The sequence below is a fragment of the Paramisgurnus dabryanus genome, chromosome 3, assembly GCF_030506205.2.
Source record: "Paramisgurnus dabryanus chromosome 3, PD_genome_1.1, whole genome shotgun sequence".
Lineage (NCBI taxonomy): Eukaryota > Metazoa > Chordata > Actinopteri > Cypriniformes > Cobitidae > Paramisgurnus > Paramisgurnus dabryanus.
Genome location: NC_133339.1, coordinates 8,613,555 through 8,630,604, shown reverse-complemented (window position 1 = coordinate 8,630,604; position 17,050 = coordinate 8,613,555). Strand labels below are relative to the sequence as shown.

Below are 17,050 nucleotides of genomic sequence, written 5' to 3'. Positions count from 1 at the left end.
TTATTCCTTTATATGGGCATGTTTCCTGCCCCATTATAAGTCAATGGGAAATTTTGGGGGCCTCTTACACCCCAGGGGTATAGCTTACACCCCATTGTGATGTATGTTCTTACAGAGCCTGTCAGCCACCTTAAATGTGGTAAGTCACAAGTTTCTACAAGTTTCTCACTCACAGCTATGACCCGTCAAAGTTTGTCTCAATGTTAAGTCAATGGAAATTTTGGGGTGTTCGAGACCCCCGTTTAGGAATTCGGAAGGTCCCATCAGTTAGAAAAGATATAGCACACTAAGTCAGACCAGTCTGAAGGTCTGTGGAAAATTTGGTGCATGTAGCTTGAAAGCCCTAGGACGAGTTAGTTGCCGAAATTTTGGGGGGAGAAAAATAATAATAATAATAAGTTTAATAGCAACTAGATATTAAAGTTTGAGGACAACCTTTATGTTGGCTTGAAAAAGCGTAGCCGGAACATTTAAAACGGTTTGACAGAAGTTTATTTTAGTAGGCTATCTGGCTGTTAGTATGTTTAAGTATGAAGCTAGCATGATTTAGCATGATGCTAGCATGATTTAGATGATGCTAGCATGAAGCTAACATGATTAACATGATGTTAGCATGATTAGCATGAAGCTAGCATGATTCTAGCATGACTAGCATGAAGCTAGCATGATTAGCATGAAGCTAACATGATTAGCATGAAGCTAGCATGATTAGCATGAAGCTAGCATGATGCTAGCATGATTAGCATGAAGCTAGCATGATGTTAGCATGATTAGCATGAAGCTAGCATGAAGCTAACATGATTAGCATGAAGCTAGCATGAAGCTAACATGATTAGCATGAAGCTAGCATGAAGCTAACATTTATTCCGTTGCTAGGGTACTAAGTTTGGTTGCTAGGGAGAAAATTGGCATCCCATAATGATCACACTTAAAGCCACAAGTAAAACGGTCCAACCCCCGTGTCTCTATGATGTTCTGAAGCGGAGATATAAGGCTTTGTTTATTCCGTTGCTAGGGTACTAAGTTTGGTTGCTAGGGAGAAAATTGGCATCCAATAATGATCACACTTCAAGCCACAAGTAAAACGGTCCAACCCCCGTATCTCTATGATGTTCTGATGCGGAGATATAAGGTTTTGTTTATTCTGTTGCTAGGATACTAAGTTTGGTTGCTAGGGAGAAAATTGGCATCCCATAATAATCAACCTTCAAGCCACAAGTAAAACGGTCCAACCCCCGTGTCTCTATGATGTTCTGAAGCGGAGATATAAGGCTTTGTTTATTCCGTTGCTAGGGTACTTAGGTTGGTTGCTAGGGAGAAAATTGGCATCCCATAATGATCAACCTTCAAGCCACAAGTAAAACGGTCCAACCCCCGTGTCTCTATGATGTTATGAAGCGGAGATATAAGGCTTTGTTTATTCCGTTGCTAGGGTACTAAGTTTGGTTGCTAGGGAGAAAATTGGCATCCCATAATGATCACACTTAAAGCCACAAGTAAAACGGTCCAACCCCCGTGTCTCTATGATGTTCTGAAGCGGAGATATAAGGCTTTGTTTATTCCGTTGCTAGGGTACTAAGTTTGGTTGCTAGGGAGAAAATTGGCATCCCATAATGATCACACTTCAAGCCACAGGTAAAACGGTCCAACCCCCGTGTCTCTATGATGTTCTGAAGCGGAGATATAAGGCTTTGTTTATTCCGTTGCTAGGGTACTAAGTTTGGTTGCTAGGGAGAAAATTGGCATCCCATAATGATCAACCTTCAAGCCACAAGTAAAACGGTCCAACCCCCGTGTCTCTATGATGTTCTGAAGCGGAGATATAAGGCTTTGTTTATTCCGTTGCTAGGGTACTTAGTTTGGTTGCTAGGGAGAAAATTGGCATCCCATAATGATCAACCTTCAAGCCACAAGTAAAACGGTCCAACCCCCGTGTCTCTATGATGTTCTGAAGCGGAGATATAAGGCTTTGTTTATTCCGTTGCTAGGGTACTAAGTTTGGTTGCTAGGGAGAAAATTGGCATCCCATAATGATCAACCTTCAAGCCACAAGTAAAACGGTCCAACCCCCGTGTCTCTATGATATTCTGAAGCGGAGATATAAGGCTTTGTTTATTCCGTTGCTAGGGTACTTAGTTTGGTTGCTAGGGAGAAAATTGGCATCCCATAATGATCAACCTTCAAGCCACAGGTAAAACGGTCCAACCCCCGTGTCTCTATGATGTTCTGAAGCGGAGATATAAGGCTTTGTTTATTCCGTTGCTAGGGTACTAAGTTTGGTTGCTAGGGAGAAAATTGGCATCCCATAATGATCAACCTTCAAGCCACAAGTAAAACGGTCCAACCCCCATGTCTCTACGACACTCTAAAGTGTAGATATTCCATCTGGGACGCTTTTATTCCTTTATATGGGCATGTTTCCTGCCCCATTATAAGTCAATGGGAAATTTTGGGGGCCTCTTACACCCCAGGGGTATAGCTTACACCCCATTGTGATGTATGTTCTTACAGAGCCTGTCAGCCACCTTAAATGTGGTAAGTCACAAGTTTCTACAAGTTTCTCACTCACAGCTATGACCCGTCAAAGTTTGTCTCAATGTTAAGTCAATGGAAATTTTGGGGTGTTCGAGACCCCCGTTTAGGAATTCGGAAGGTCCCATCAGTTAGAAAAGATATAGCACACTAAGTCAGACCAGTCTGAAGGTCTGTGGAAAATTTGGTGCATGTAGCTTGAAAGCCCTAGGACGAGTTAGTTGCCGAAATTTTGGGGGGAGAAAAAGAATAATAACTAGATAGGTACATTTCCTGAAGAAAATGTGAGTGGTGCTTGCCGTGGCAAAATTCTGGGGAACATATATGATTATACTCCAAGCCAAAAGTAAAACGATCCAACTCCCGTGTCTCTACGATGTTCTGATGCGAAGATATAAGGCTTTGTTTACTCTGTTGCTAGGCTACTGTATTTGGTTGCTAGGGAAAAAATTGGCATCCCATAGTGATTACACGCCGAGACACGAGTCAAACGGTCCAACCCCCGTGTCTCTACGATATTGTGATGCGGAGATATAAGGCTTTGTTTATTCGGTTGCTAGGGTACTAAAATTTGGTTGCTAGGGGCGTGGCTTGGGAGTGGCCAATGATGTGACCAGTTGTTACACTCCGAGTCACAAGTAAAACGGTCCAACCCCCGTGTCTCTACGATGTTCTGATGCGGAGATATAAGGCTTTGTTTATTTGGTTGCTAGGGTACTGTATTTGGTTGCTATGGAAAAAATTGGCATCCCATAGTGATTACACTCCGAGTTACGAGTCAAACGGTCCAACCCCCGTGTCTCTACGATGTTCTGATGCGGAGATATAAGGCTTTGTTTACTCTGTTGCTAGGGTACTGTATTTGGTTGATAGGGAAAAAAATTGGCATCCCATAATGATTACACTCCAAGTCACGAGTCAAACGGTCCAACCCCCATGTCTCTACGATGTTCTGAGGCGGAGATATAAGCCTTTGTTTACTCTGTTGCTAGGGTACTGTATTTGGTTGCTAGGGAAAAAATTGGCATCCCATAATGATTACAATCTGAGTCACGAGTCAAACAGTCCAACCCCCGTATCTCTACGATGTTCGGATGCTGAGATATAACTGTTTGAATTTTATGTTGCTAGGGTGCTCAAAAGTGGTTGCTAGGGGCGTGGCTTAATACATTTGGGACTATACTGATAGACTGATTGGATGTCTGAGTAAAATGAGCCCACCCTCTTGTCTCTACGACAATGTAAAGCAAAGATATCCCATCTGGAACTTTTTTATTCCCTTATATGGGCATGTTTCCTGCCCCATTATAAGTCAATGGGGAATTTAAGGGTGCCCCTTACACCCCAGGGGTACAACTTACACCCCAATGTGATGTATGTTCTTACAGACCCTACCACCCTCTTCAAATGTTGTAACCCACATGTTTCTACAATATCCTCGAGCGGAGCTATGACTCGTCAAAGTTGGGCGCCATGTAAAGTCAATGGGATTTTTCGGGTGATTTTTCGCCCCCCTTTCGAAAATCCTGCACCCGATCCCTTATAAAAGATATAGCACACCTCTCCTCAATAAGCCGGTCGATTTGAGCCCTCTTTCATGGGTCTACGACAAAGCGTGCGGGACGAGTTACGCGCCGAAAAAAGTGTCCAGATATAAGAATAAAATATAATAAGTATGAGCAATAATAATAGTGATGCCTTGCATAAATGCAAGCACCACTAATAATAAGTTTAATAGCAATAACAATATATTGGCTTTTTCAAAGCCAACATAATAACAATATATTGGCTTTTTCAAAGCCAACATAATAATATCTTTGAGGAATAGTAATAGTGATGCTTTGCATAAATGCAAGCACCACTAATAATATCCCTGAGGAATAGTAATAGTGATGCTTTGCATAAATGCAAGCACCACTAATAATAATAATAATAATAATAAAAAGCCCAGTAAGAACAGTACAGCGCATTTTCAATGCACTGTAATAATGTTTATTTTCATGACAAAACATTCAATGCTTAATGTGCTGAGAAATACAAGGAATCTTCCCAGTAAATATCTACTCCTACGTATAGGACTGTGTTAATGGCATTTTGTTACATTTTTTTTAAACAATTTAAAAATCATGTTTTTCGTGATCGCATTTTTAAAACATAAATAATACCTGCAAAATTATAGAGCTCAAAGTTCAATGACAAGCGATACATTTTATTTAACAGAATTCGCTTTTTAAGGACTACAGAGAACGGCTGGTTTGGAATTCAGCCCTCTACTTCCCAATAAGTGAATGACGTCAATATAAGAGTTTTTGATTAACCTCTGCCCACAGGACTATGCCAGTTGCCAGCTAAACTAAGCTGCTGCTGAATCACACACTAAACTAGCTACACAATCAGAACTCAATACGCATTTCTGAAGGAGGGAATTCATAGAACAAGGAAGACATCAGCCCGTTTTTAGGACAGTGAAGACAAGGGTGTAGAGATTAGGGGTGGTCTATAAATCGCCTGCGATTCTTATGCATATCTCATCAGTAAAGCCGGTTTCATGATTGGTAGTAAATCACCATCACCTGCTTTCAGATGGAGCGGCATTTACTACACAGAGAACACGATTTTGCTGAGCTTCTCTGTGAAATACAGCTCAGTGTAGTAAATGCTGCTCCATCTGAAAGCAGGTGATGGTGATTTACTACCAATCATGAAACCGGCTTTACTGATGAGATACACATAAGAATCGCAGGCGATTTATCACCCACACCTAATAGAGATGAGTAACTGTGTGAAAAATACTGCATTTTTACATACATGAAACATGAACACGTTATATTGTGCACCATAAACACAGTCAAAGCTTCAAAAACACAGGAAAAACAGGACCTTTAAACCACCTTTAGGGTGGTATGTCAAGTTTGTATTAGGTTTTCCTTACCTGCAAAAGAACTTTACTGTTCAACAACAATATAATCACATGAAGATAATACACAATGTAGATCAGTGGTGACAAATCCGTTCCTGGAGATCTACTGTCCTGCAGAGTTCAGCTCCAACCCCAGTCAAACACACCTGAACCTGGCAATCAGGCATTTAGGGCTCCCTAAAAATTAGAGTCAGGTGTGTTGAAGCTGGGTTGGAACTAAAATATGCAGGAGGGTAGATCTCCAGGAACAGGGTTGGTCACCACTGATGTAGAACATACCTTGACTATCGAGAGCCAGTGTCTTATCTGTCTCTGGTCCTTCAAATATGCTGGACTGATGAATGGCTTTCATAAGCAATCTTAAATACTCCCGAGTGGGTCCACCACCATCTACTGAACCTTCGGATATTTGTTCACTGTCAACAAAAATGACATCCAATCTGGCCTCAGGATTAAACTTTCGCCGCTTAAAGGCCTTAACTGTACTCTTTAGTATGTTATGGACAGTGTTTGGAATAACGCCGTTTAAAAGAACGGCGTTACGTAACGACGTTCATTTTTCAGTAACGGGCTAATCTAATTAATTACTTTTCCCGCCGTTACAACGCCGTTAACGTTACCGGACGTTAAATGCGGTGCGTTACTATGCACTGACTTAACCTGTGTGATCCAAACGCAACCCTGGCTCACACAGCTAGTGAGGAGGTAGGTTAATAACGAGATAAGCGATTATGATTGGCTAAGGCAGAGTAATGTGTTTCATGGTAGCCAATCAGAGCCAGTGTTGTTATACGGCGACACACACACAGGGCGAATTCCAATCGAAAGTGATGATCACTATGCCCTATTCCCTTCGAAGATCAAATCTCTTGATGTATAAACTCTAAAATAAAGTTGCGCAATGTTGTCTGATAGTGTGGCTAATTAAAATACACTTGGTGATAAAATACAGCGTCTTTTTCTGTTTATTTGGATTTTACATCCCCTTCACGAAGTGCCCTTCAAGGGCGGACAAACGGCATTTGGAATTTACCCACACACACGCAACAGCTAAACAGAGATTCGCGGCAGCAGAAGAGATGGCGAGTCAGGAGGAGCAATCCGATGAAAAGTTGGCATTTTCAAGGTGGAGATATAAGCACTACTTCATATTCATTGTGGTCAAAGCAAGAACGTGCATGTAATGTGTACATTATGTCCGGGAGCGAAGACTTTGTCGACATCCGTTGTAAGCAACTCTAATTTAATGAATCATATTGTTAAACTGTTTACTTTTTTAATGAAGAAAACGAAATACAGCAGCCTATGTCTTCCAGACTATTTATCTCAGTTTGATTTATTTAATTTGCTACAGTTATTGCAAACACACTTTATATTATTTAACTGTTTACTTTTGAAGAAAATACCTGAAGTACAGAATGTCTACCAGACCAGTTGTCTGACATTGGGAGTTTGATTTATTTAATTAAGAATACGACTACAGAGCAAACACACTTTTTGTTGTTTAAAAGTTAACTTTTTGTGAACAAAACACTTGGAAGTACAGGTTGTTTTCTTGACCAGTTGTCTCAGGTTGAGAGAGTTTTATTTAATTTAGTTTGCTGAAGTTAAATGCACTTTATATGGTGTAACTGTTTACTTTTCTTACAAAGATAATACTTGAAGTATAGGATAAAACTCTTGCTGTCTGTTGACGTGCAATAAATATGGAAAGTTATGTATGAACACCTGTCTGTTCTACTCATTTCAACTGACATGTGAAAACTGCTAAAAAAATACAAATTCTTTGACATATAGCAACTTTTTTTTAACCGTAACGCAAATAGTTACTTTCCCTGGTAACGAGTTACTTTTATTATAGAGTAATTCAGTTACTAACTCAGTTACTTTTTGGAACAAGTAGTGAGTAACTATAACTAATTACTTTTTTTAAGTAACGTTCCCAACACTGGTTATGGACGTTGCCAGTGTAGTCCCTGCATATGTTTATGTGATTGCTGGCCGGGCACGAATCAATCTTTTCCCCAAGTCTGTTCAAGATGGTTTTAAGGTCAGCCCTGTACAGTAATGAAAAAAACAAGAGGTAAAATGACTGCTATTTGCAACTGTCAGCAAATCTCATGAAAAGTCCAAGGTTAGCTTTAGTTAATGGAAAATCATATTTCAACAGAGCTTAATGAGGACCAGTTTATTTAACATCAGTTAATACCACCATGTAGAAGTTTTATTTTAAAGGAACAGTATGTAGGATTGTGGCCAAAACTGGTATTGCAATCACAAAACTTGTGGCCAAAACTGGTACTGCAATCACACAACTGGTGGCCAATATACAAAATGACAACATAAACATCAGTTGAGGGCTGCAACGCCACTTTTTAAATGACAATATCCTGGCCAGACCACTGTTGTGAGTGATATAAGTATTTGATGAAAATGATTTCTTAATGTCTGGTGACATATCAGGGCCATATTATGATTAATTAATATACATTTCTTACATACGGTTCCTTTAAATAAGTTTTATGTACACTGTGTGTCAAGACAAAAAACAGGGGATATTATAACGGAGGAATAATCTTTAAAAGATATGTTACTAAAAACATTTGCAAAACAACATACCCTTCATGAAAGAATGAGCTGTCCGTCTCTGGTAAAAAAGTAGGTGATGATGGCAAAGAAAAAGAAGTTGCTGGCATTGGAAAGAACTGGTTGCTGACACTGGGAGATTCAGCTTGATTGTTGGAATCAAGTGCTGGGACAAACTGCAATAAATTAAAAACAAGAGTATTGGCGTACCTAATTTTCCAAAACCGAAAGTTACATTACATTATTCGAGTAAGCGTATGTTGGTATAAAGTTATTTACTCTGGTAGAATTAACTACCATATTGTCCCGAATATAAGACAACTTTTTATTTTGGAAATGCCTTTCAATAAACAATGGTATCTTACATTCTAGCTTTAGACTAGTGTTTCCCAATCCAGTCCTACATGGCACCCTTCCCAGAGTATTTAAAGGTGCTCTAAGCAAATTCACGCGTTTTAGACCATAAAAAATTTTTTGTTACATACAGCAAACATCTCCTCACTATCTGCTTGCTGGGTGTCCGCTGATCAAACTGTAAAAAAACGCGATCTCTGTAGACAGCCCAGGCTCCACAAACTGCAATAAAAACAAAGTAGCCAAACCTACCACCAGAAACGATTATTAAGTGTTCCAGCCAATAAACGACAAGAAGGATTTGGGGGTGGGGGTTGGGCACGTTCATGAAAGCACGGAAGGGGGGGGGGTAGCTACGCTCCGTTTGTTTGAAAACAGTTCAAACATCAACAAAAAGTAACTTCACACAGATTCCCTTAGAGCGCCTTTAAGATGTCTCCATATATTAAACACCAGATTTAGTTCATCAGCTTGTTAGGGCGCACTCACATTATTCCAACCAAACTGTGGAGCATGTTTGACCCCCAAATCTTGGTTCGTTTGACTAGTGTGATCATCGCGCCCTGGCCAGCTTGCAGAGGTGGGCACAGTGCTTCCCATTCCTGGTCCACGAGGCCCTCCTCCCAGAATGTTTTAGATGTCTCCTTATTTAAAACACCTGATTCAACTTATCAGCCTCCTTCCAAAATGGTAAACATGTCTCCCTAACAAGCTGATTAGTTAAATCAGGTGTGTTAAATAAGAAGGCATCTAAAACTTTCTGGAAGGGGGCCCTCGATGACCAGGATTGGGCAACACTGGGCTAGAGCACGGTTCACTTGGGCTCAGGCGCAGAACGCGCAGTGTGATCACAAATCGCGCCAGCGTTGTTCAAAAGGAGAGATGTCAATTACACGACCACTCAGCTTTATTTGCCTTTGTAAAAACCTTCTGATGTAAGCAGCAGGGTTACATGAATGTCTAAGCTGCATACGTGACTGATCAATTAAACAATATGGCATGTGAGATGGCAGTGTGTCATCGCGCACCAAACCCCCCAGAATAAAAAAACAAAGACAGACTTGACATCACGATGGGTTCTATTGTTAAGAGCGCTTTTCTTCAAAACAATCACATCCTAATGACGATAGCGTGCCTGGGCTCGGATCTGTCAAAGTACAGTCACAGTGTGAGTGCGTGCTTTTGGGGGAGTAGGGAGAATCAGGCTCGGTTTGGTATGATATGACTGCGACCTTAGTGTATTAATTAAGGAAACGTTTCAAACATTCTATAAAGAGCCTGAGTAGTGGAATCAGGTGTTTTATATAAAGAAACATCTAAAACTTCTGGGAGAGGGGACCCCAATGACTTGAGTTGGGAACCCCTGCTATAGACAATTAAATATCTATCATACTGTACACCTGCAAAAATGCAGTAAGTGGTGCCAAATACACAAACAAGTTCACCTGGACTGAAGCTTCTTGATAAACTCTGTTTACAATAAGGCAGTCTTCTACACTCTTAAAACGAATGTGTTAAATTAACACATCTTGTGTCTAGTTAAGGACAACACACCAAGTGTGTTGTCCTTAATTTAACACATCTCTGTGTTATTTTTAGAACAACACACTTTGTGTTGTTTTAACACATCTTGTGTTGTCCCTTTTATTTATATGAACTCTAAATCAGCACGAAATGACACATAGGGGCGGTTTCACGGACCAGGATTAGCTTAATCCAGGACTAGGCCTTAGTTGAATTAGGAAATATAACTAGTTTTAACAAACATGCCTTACTATAAACATTACCTGTGTGCATTTTGAGGTAAAACAAAGGGCACTGATGTATTTTAAGATATGTAAGTGCAAGTTGTTTTCCGTTTGGAGAGCTCTTAAAAGTGTTTAAGTCTAGGACTAGTCTAATCCCTGTCCGGGAAACCGCCCCTTAAAGGCGGAGTCCACGATGTTTGAAAAACGGTTTGGAAAAGGAGACGGGCCGACTACCAAAACACACTTATAGCCAATCAAATCAAATCAAATGCCGGGTTGCGTATGTGTGGGGCGGGTCTATCAACGGAATGTCCAGATTCTATTGGGGTAGGGGCGTGTTTGTTTAGGCGATTTCAAATATCAACACTGGCTTTCAAACATCGTGGACTCCGCCTTTAATGTGTTAAAATTAACACATAATGTGTTAAATAGTTTAACACAAAGCAATGTGTTAAAATTAACACACCCTGGATGTGTTAATTTTAACACATTGCTTTGTGTTAAACTATTTAACACATTATGTGTCATTTCGTGCTGATTTAGAGTTCATATAAATAAAAGGGACAACACAAGATGTGTTAAAACAACACAAAGTGTGTTGTTCTAAAAATAACACAGAGATTTGTTAAATTAAGGACAACACACTTGGTGTGTTGTCCTTAACTAGACACAAGATGTGTTAATTTAACACATTCGTTTTAAGAGTGTACTGTTAATAAAACAGTGTTTTATTATGTGTTTTAACAATGTGTTTTAACAATGTGTTTTTTTCTCAATGAGATCGACAGCCTAGGCTAATTGTTATTAAATCCAGATAAACTGCATGTGATAAATGGAACTATATTCCATTAAAAGGGTTTAATAAATGTTGGGAACCACACTGGTCCCCTTGGACTTATAAAAAGTATTTCAAATGAAAGCATTTTCATAAGAAAAAGACGAGTTGGTATTAAAAAAAGCCTTTTTCCAAAAGGTACACTTTAAAGGGGGGTGGGGGTCATCTTATATTTGGGACAATATGGTACTACATAATTATTAAGGTGAGTCGGGCATAATGTCTAAGAGTACAGTTAACTATTCTCTAAAAATGATAGAAAAAATGACAGTAATAGATGCTTGTTTAGGTATTATGTGAGAACAGCTAATAAAATTACTACCAGCAAGTACTATTGCAAATCACACCCATTACTTATTTGTGTATTGATATTAACTTAAAGAAATACTAATCAATATTACCATTAACATTAGTTTGTTGACTTTTTTCTAGGCTGCAAATCATGGCTCTCACCTCCAAATCATCAATTTGAATCCAGTGGATGTAAAGTGTTCTTGAACCATTGATATTGTTCCCCAAAAGTGTTCCAGTCATGTTGCTTTTAAGAGTTGTTACTGACAGAGCATCTTGAATGTGAAAATACTCTGTAGCATCATCATCTTCTCCGACAAAATCAAATAATATCTACATAACAAATGTAAAAGGAAATCTATTTAATACTAATTTTTAAACCTAAAAACACTGCACAGTAATACCGCAATCCATGTAATCACAATCAGAAAGTAGTGGACAAACCTGAATGGATTCAGACAGAACAAATTTTCTTGTTCTTGTAATGCCACTGGGGTACTTAAATCTGAGTGGAACACCATCAGCTGGCTCAGGAACATCAGCCATTCTCAACTGTCTCTCATGTATAGCCTATAAAAATAGAATTGTAATAAAAAATAAAAATAGATGAGAGCTGCTAAATTTGCAATTATATGTTGACCTTGCTACCATGATCTCGATTAAGTCTAAAATGTAAAAAAAAAAAACGTAAAACATGTCTGTAGCAACTAATGTGATATCTTCGATTGTCTTGTCCAAAGTTCCAACCATATTCAGTTTACTGACAATGTAGACCACACTTCAGAGTCTGAAATACACTTGAGCATTAAAAATATTTTGAGAACATATACATAATTTACAACAGATCATACCTTTCTACGTCTTTCTTCATTTTCCAAAGAATGCTTCTGCATATTATGCTTTGACAAACATTAAAACAAAATCAAGACAATTATTTCCATTATCCAGATTATGCAATGAAGTGTATAATCAAACAACATTAAAAACCTGCTGGTACTAACTTGGTGAAGAGGTGTCATATAAAAAAAAGAAGAAACATAATAATGTCCTCACTTAAACCCACATCAAATTTGTATGACATACCTTTTCTTGATCTGCAAGCAAAGACTCCTGGTACTCTTGATCCTGCTGACAACGTAAGGATCGCCATTCATCTAAGGACTCCTGACAGTAATAAACAGATGGACATTTTATTAAACAGAATTTGAGAAACATTGAGCAATGTGACTCTTGTGTCAGTGGAAGCAAAAGTGTAGTATCACTTTTAGAATTCAAAATATAACTTAATAAAAATTATGTTTCCCAGGAAAAAGCACATGATGTTTTTGTGACAAATTTCATGAGCTAATCCTAATCTGTAAAGTGTAATGCTGTTTACCTGCATTGGCTCGCCTTCTGTTAAATCAATAAACTGTACTATTTCAGAATCTGTGGATGATTGATCTATGTCCACTTCAGCTCGATCAGTAGTGTTGGGAAATTCCTGACCATCTGAAGGATAATTGCTTGTTGATGCTTTACTGATCTCACTTGCAGACCTTGAATGAATATCCAGAGTCAAACATAGGTAATCCATGTAGATTAATAACAGGCACATAGTAAAATAACTGCATTTCTTTCTAAATGTTAAGATTATGTAAGAAACTATGACTAATCATATAATTATCATTCGGCTGACCATCTCAACTGATATATTTAAAAGAAAGGGTTAAAAGAAAATACAAGAACAGAAATACAACAGAAAATTAAGATTATATCTGAATTTTCCCAAGACAGACTTTGCTTATGCCGACAACATAACGCAAATGAAATGACTGTACACTGATAATAGTACAAGATTTTAAACTGCACATGTGGGGGTCCTGTGCATACCTGCAGCTTTTGACATGATCTTTGAGTTCACAGAAAAAAATATCTTCTTCACAAATCAGACATCTTTCCTTGGGCCCAGACACAACTGACTCTGGTTCCACCTATTGTTCAGATAATACTAGTACTTTAATCACTTTAACAATCATAGCAATACTATAACCAGTACTACTTTGGTGTACAAAATATCAGCAGTGTCATTAGAACTTACAGGAGTTGTATCAATGTCCTTTTGCATTGGACGTATATAGATTATGGCACTCTTGTTGTGGTCCTTGATAGATTTGATGGTATACCCTGTGTTCGGGCAAGGCATCACAGAAAGTTTTTTGCTCCTGGTCATACCAGACAATCTTAAAAGCTCAAAGCCACCACAGCTATTCAGTTTTGGGTAAGCTGTCAAAATGTGACATTTGAATTCCTCTGCACTGTTTTCATCACCTGTAAAATAAAAGAAGAAATAAACACTTTTAAATTTTGTTTGATTGTTAAAATTTGAATATTCAGTAATCACTGAGACTATCAACATTACGTCCTTTAACAACATACCAAAAAATGTAAGTTTTTTCTCCCCAAGGCCAGCTGCATATAGTTTTTCTTTTTCTACTTTTGTTGGTACCATGATTTGATCAATGCTGTCCAGACAAAAGTAGGATCTTGTGTAGCTTGATCGACGTTTTGCAGTTGTACAGTGGCTACCTGAAGTCCTGCCAGCATATGGTGCAAAGATTCTGCAAACTTCAGCTGAAAAACAAAATAATTCTTTACTGATATTCATCTAAATTGATAGCATGGTTCTTAGATCTTTAAAAACTGTGATGGAAAATAGACTTTGGCATTCCACCATGGTAGTCATCTCTCCAAAACATTAATTTAGTTATATCTACAGACACGAAAGACATATAATCCAACAAAATGTAATACTACTTAACAACGCAATCAATTATCTTCGCTCAGCAACTTGTAAATACAATCACTATAGTTAGGTTGCAATTGATTTGTTGCTGGTAAAATACATTACTTTATTAAACTAATATATATATATATATATATACATATATATATATATATATATATATATATATATATATACACACACAATATTTTATCAAACTAATATATATATACACATTATGATAGATAGATAGATAGATAGATAGATAGATAGATAGATAGATAGATAGACAGACAGACAGACAGACAGACAGACGGACGGACGGACGGACGGACGGACGGACGGATAGACGGACGGACAGATCGATAGACGGACCGACAGACAGATAGACGGACCGACAGACAGATAGATAGACGGACCGACAGACAGGGGTGTCTCTAAATCCGCCGCTGCACACGTGTGGGCTCGCAATCTAAACGAGTCTTTCAACATGAAATAACAATTAATGTTAGAATTTGCAGGTCGCACATGCGGGAGTTAACGTGCACATGTCCTGCACATGTAAAGCAGTTATTCTCAAACCTGTCATGCAAGACCCGCAATACTGCACATTTTAAACTCATCTTAAACCGCAATTTGAAAACCCCATGCTTGTGTATCGTATGGTGGCTAGCATAAACTTACCATCAACAGGGTGTCTTGACAAGGTGGGTGTTGAAGTTGATGATCCTTGTGCAACACCGTCTGTGGATCGGCGCTCCATTTCACTAGCAATGTCTCTTAAAATTTTTGATATTTCGGTGTTAACGTTAGACATTTTGAGAGAGATCGATTAACGTAACACGACTAACTTACATCGATCTTTCTGGCGCCAGAATTCAAGGACTACGCTAGCCAATTCCTCTAACCAATAAGCGAGCTTGTTACATCCACCTGGCCATAGTTAATTTGCATTTCTCATTTGACCATTTGCAAGGACCCAAAGAGTCACGGAAAAGCTAAATAGAGAAGCTAAAACGAAAAGCAAATCGAGTAGCGAAAAGAATAAGGAGAACCATCGGGAAAATGAAAACAGAAATGTTAAACGGAAATGCCCTTTTAAATGCCTAATTTAAACCTGTATTTGTAGTTCAATTTATAAATCCAGTTATTTATTTCTCTTTTTAAATCGCTTTTTGAAATACATTTTGAAATTCCATTATTTAATTAAGAATTTGTAAATGCAATTTAAAATGATGAACTTATTGAGTGTTTTATGTTGTTTTTGTAAATTGTTATATTAATTTGAACTATTTATTAATGTATTAATATTTCATTTCTACATTATTTTTATAATCTCACTTTTTATTGCCTAATAAAATGTTACATAATGATTTTTTTTGTAACTTTGTCTATTTATTTATAGATTAATAAATGAATTTTTAAACAAATGTATTAATTTCTATTTTTATTGTCCAGGTAGTTATTAAATATTGAAGTTCTTTATTACATTTTGCAAGACTCTTGTGGTCCTCCATAGCAGTGTGCTTCATTGCTACATTTGCAAATGTAGAAATTATTTTTTTTATATTTATAGCTTAAAAGACATGTTTGAGCACCTGACCCCACCCCTGCCATAAGCCTGAACCATATAGAACATGCAAACAAAGTAGAGTCAAATGAATGTATTGCAAAAACTGTTTAAACTATTACAGTCATACAATAACTTTATATGAAGAACAGAGTGGAATTTAATGATTAAATCGCTGAACACATGCATATATCTCATTCATGTAATGTAAATGTAGATCCTTGTCTCTGTCCATAACAAAGAAATGAACAAATTCATTTATTCTGTTCATACTGTTAAGGTTACAGCTGGAATTAAATCATATCAATATTGCATAAAAAACAAATGTTACCACAAAATCTTGCATATTTACAATGTGAAAAACTGAAAACTAAAGGGTGGTTTCCCAGACAGCGTTTTTAAGTCTTGAGACAATTAAGTTTAAGACTTAAACTAAAACTCCCAGAAAAAAATTCATGCCACTCTCATGTCTCAAGATGCACTTCAGTAATGTTCCCTTTCAGTCGGTCACTACGACGTCACGTCGTGACCGACGAATTGGGAACTCGCTTAGAGGGACCAATCTGCTTCGATAACTACTAAAACGCCAATGAACTTGGCATTGAGATATTTGCATAATGCTGGCGCCGCCCCGCCAGGTGCGTATATAAGCAGCAGGTGCAAATATGGAAATTAGCTTTTTTCACTTCAAAAGCCGGAATTATCGGCTACTGAGAAGCTATTTGCTCTTCTGGGAACGGTTGCTGAAGTTGATTGACAAGCAGTACTAACACAGCAGACGCTTGCAGTATTCCACTGCTCTGCATCTTTTTTGTTCTGAGTTTAGTGTGTGCGTTGCCTTTCCCTGTGCGCATCATCAGCTGAGCACCTAAAGAGTGATTTCCCTAAAGAGTGATACGTGAGAACTCTGTGTCAACCACTTAACTGTCACTGTTCCTGTAGAGGAACACCTAGGTTTACTTCAATATTTTGGATGTAAATGTTTATTGAATCATGACAAACTATATATTTTTGGAAAGGTCTAAGCCTCTAGAATACATATTTCAGCAGTGTTTTATAAAATAAATTATGTAGGGAGAGTAATTGATTACTTTATGAAGAGAGTGTGCTTCAAAACATTTATGTCCTGCTAAATGACATTGTCCCACTGGTGGGATGCCTACAATTACTTCAGTGTTTTGCATATGAATTCTTATCCAATCATGACAAACTGTATATCAATGGAAAGCTCTAAGAGTGTAGTTTTCATTTGTCATCATCATTTTGGGAAAATATTGACATAGTGTGAGTCATTTTCTAAAAGGTCACAGGCCCTCAAGCGGGCCCACATTGTTTTTACATATTTATAACACTAATACGCTATCCTAAACCTAAAAATCTTAACAAACTATATATCTTTGGAAAGCTCTAAGAGTGTAGTTTTCATATTTCATCACAATTTTTGGAAAAC

General features: G+C 38.0%; 2 protein-coding genes across 2 annotated transcripts in view; both read right to left on the bottom strand.

Moving 5' to 3' along the window:
* The window catches only part of LOC135733877 (G2/M phase-specific E3 ubiquitin-protein ligase), a 35,097-nt gene extending 29,148 nt beyond the window's left edge, over positions 1-5,949 (bottom strand). The window contains exon 1 of the mRNA XM_065252656.2: positions 5,732-5,949. Within this exon, the coding sequence (XP_065108728.1) occupies positions 5,732-5,804 (73 nt within the window). The 5' untranslated portion in view covers positions 5,805-5,949. The remainder of the gene's footprint in view (positions 1-5,731) is intronic.
* A 1,997-nt stretch (positions 5,950-7,946) lies between these two features.
* Positions 7,947-14,793, bottom strand: LOC135733876 (uncharacterized). The gene is made up of 10 exons (XM_073814094.1): positions 14,715-14,793; positions 13,347-13,576; positions 13,139-13,239; positions 12,645-12,804; positions 12,350-12,430; positions 12,118-12,165; positions 11,711-11,836; positions 11,429-11,599; positions 8,072-8,214; positions 7,947-7,959 (listed from the first exon to the last, which is right to left on the bottom strand). Exons 1-10 carry the CDS (start codon positions 14,791-14,793, stop codon positions 7,947-7,949), a joined length of 1,152 nt encoding a protein of 383 aa, XP_073670195.1.
* Positions 14,794-17,050: the final 2,257 nt, after the last annotated feature.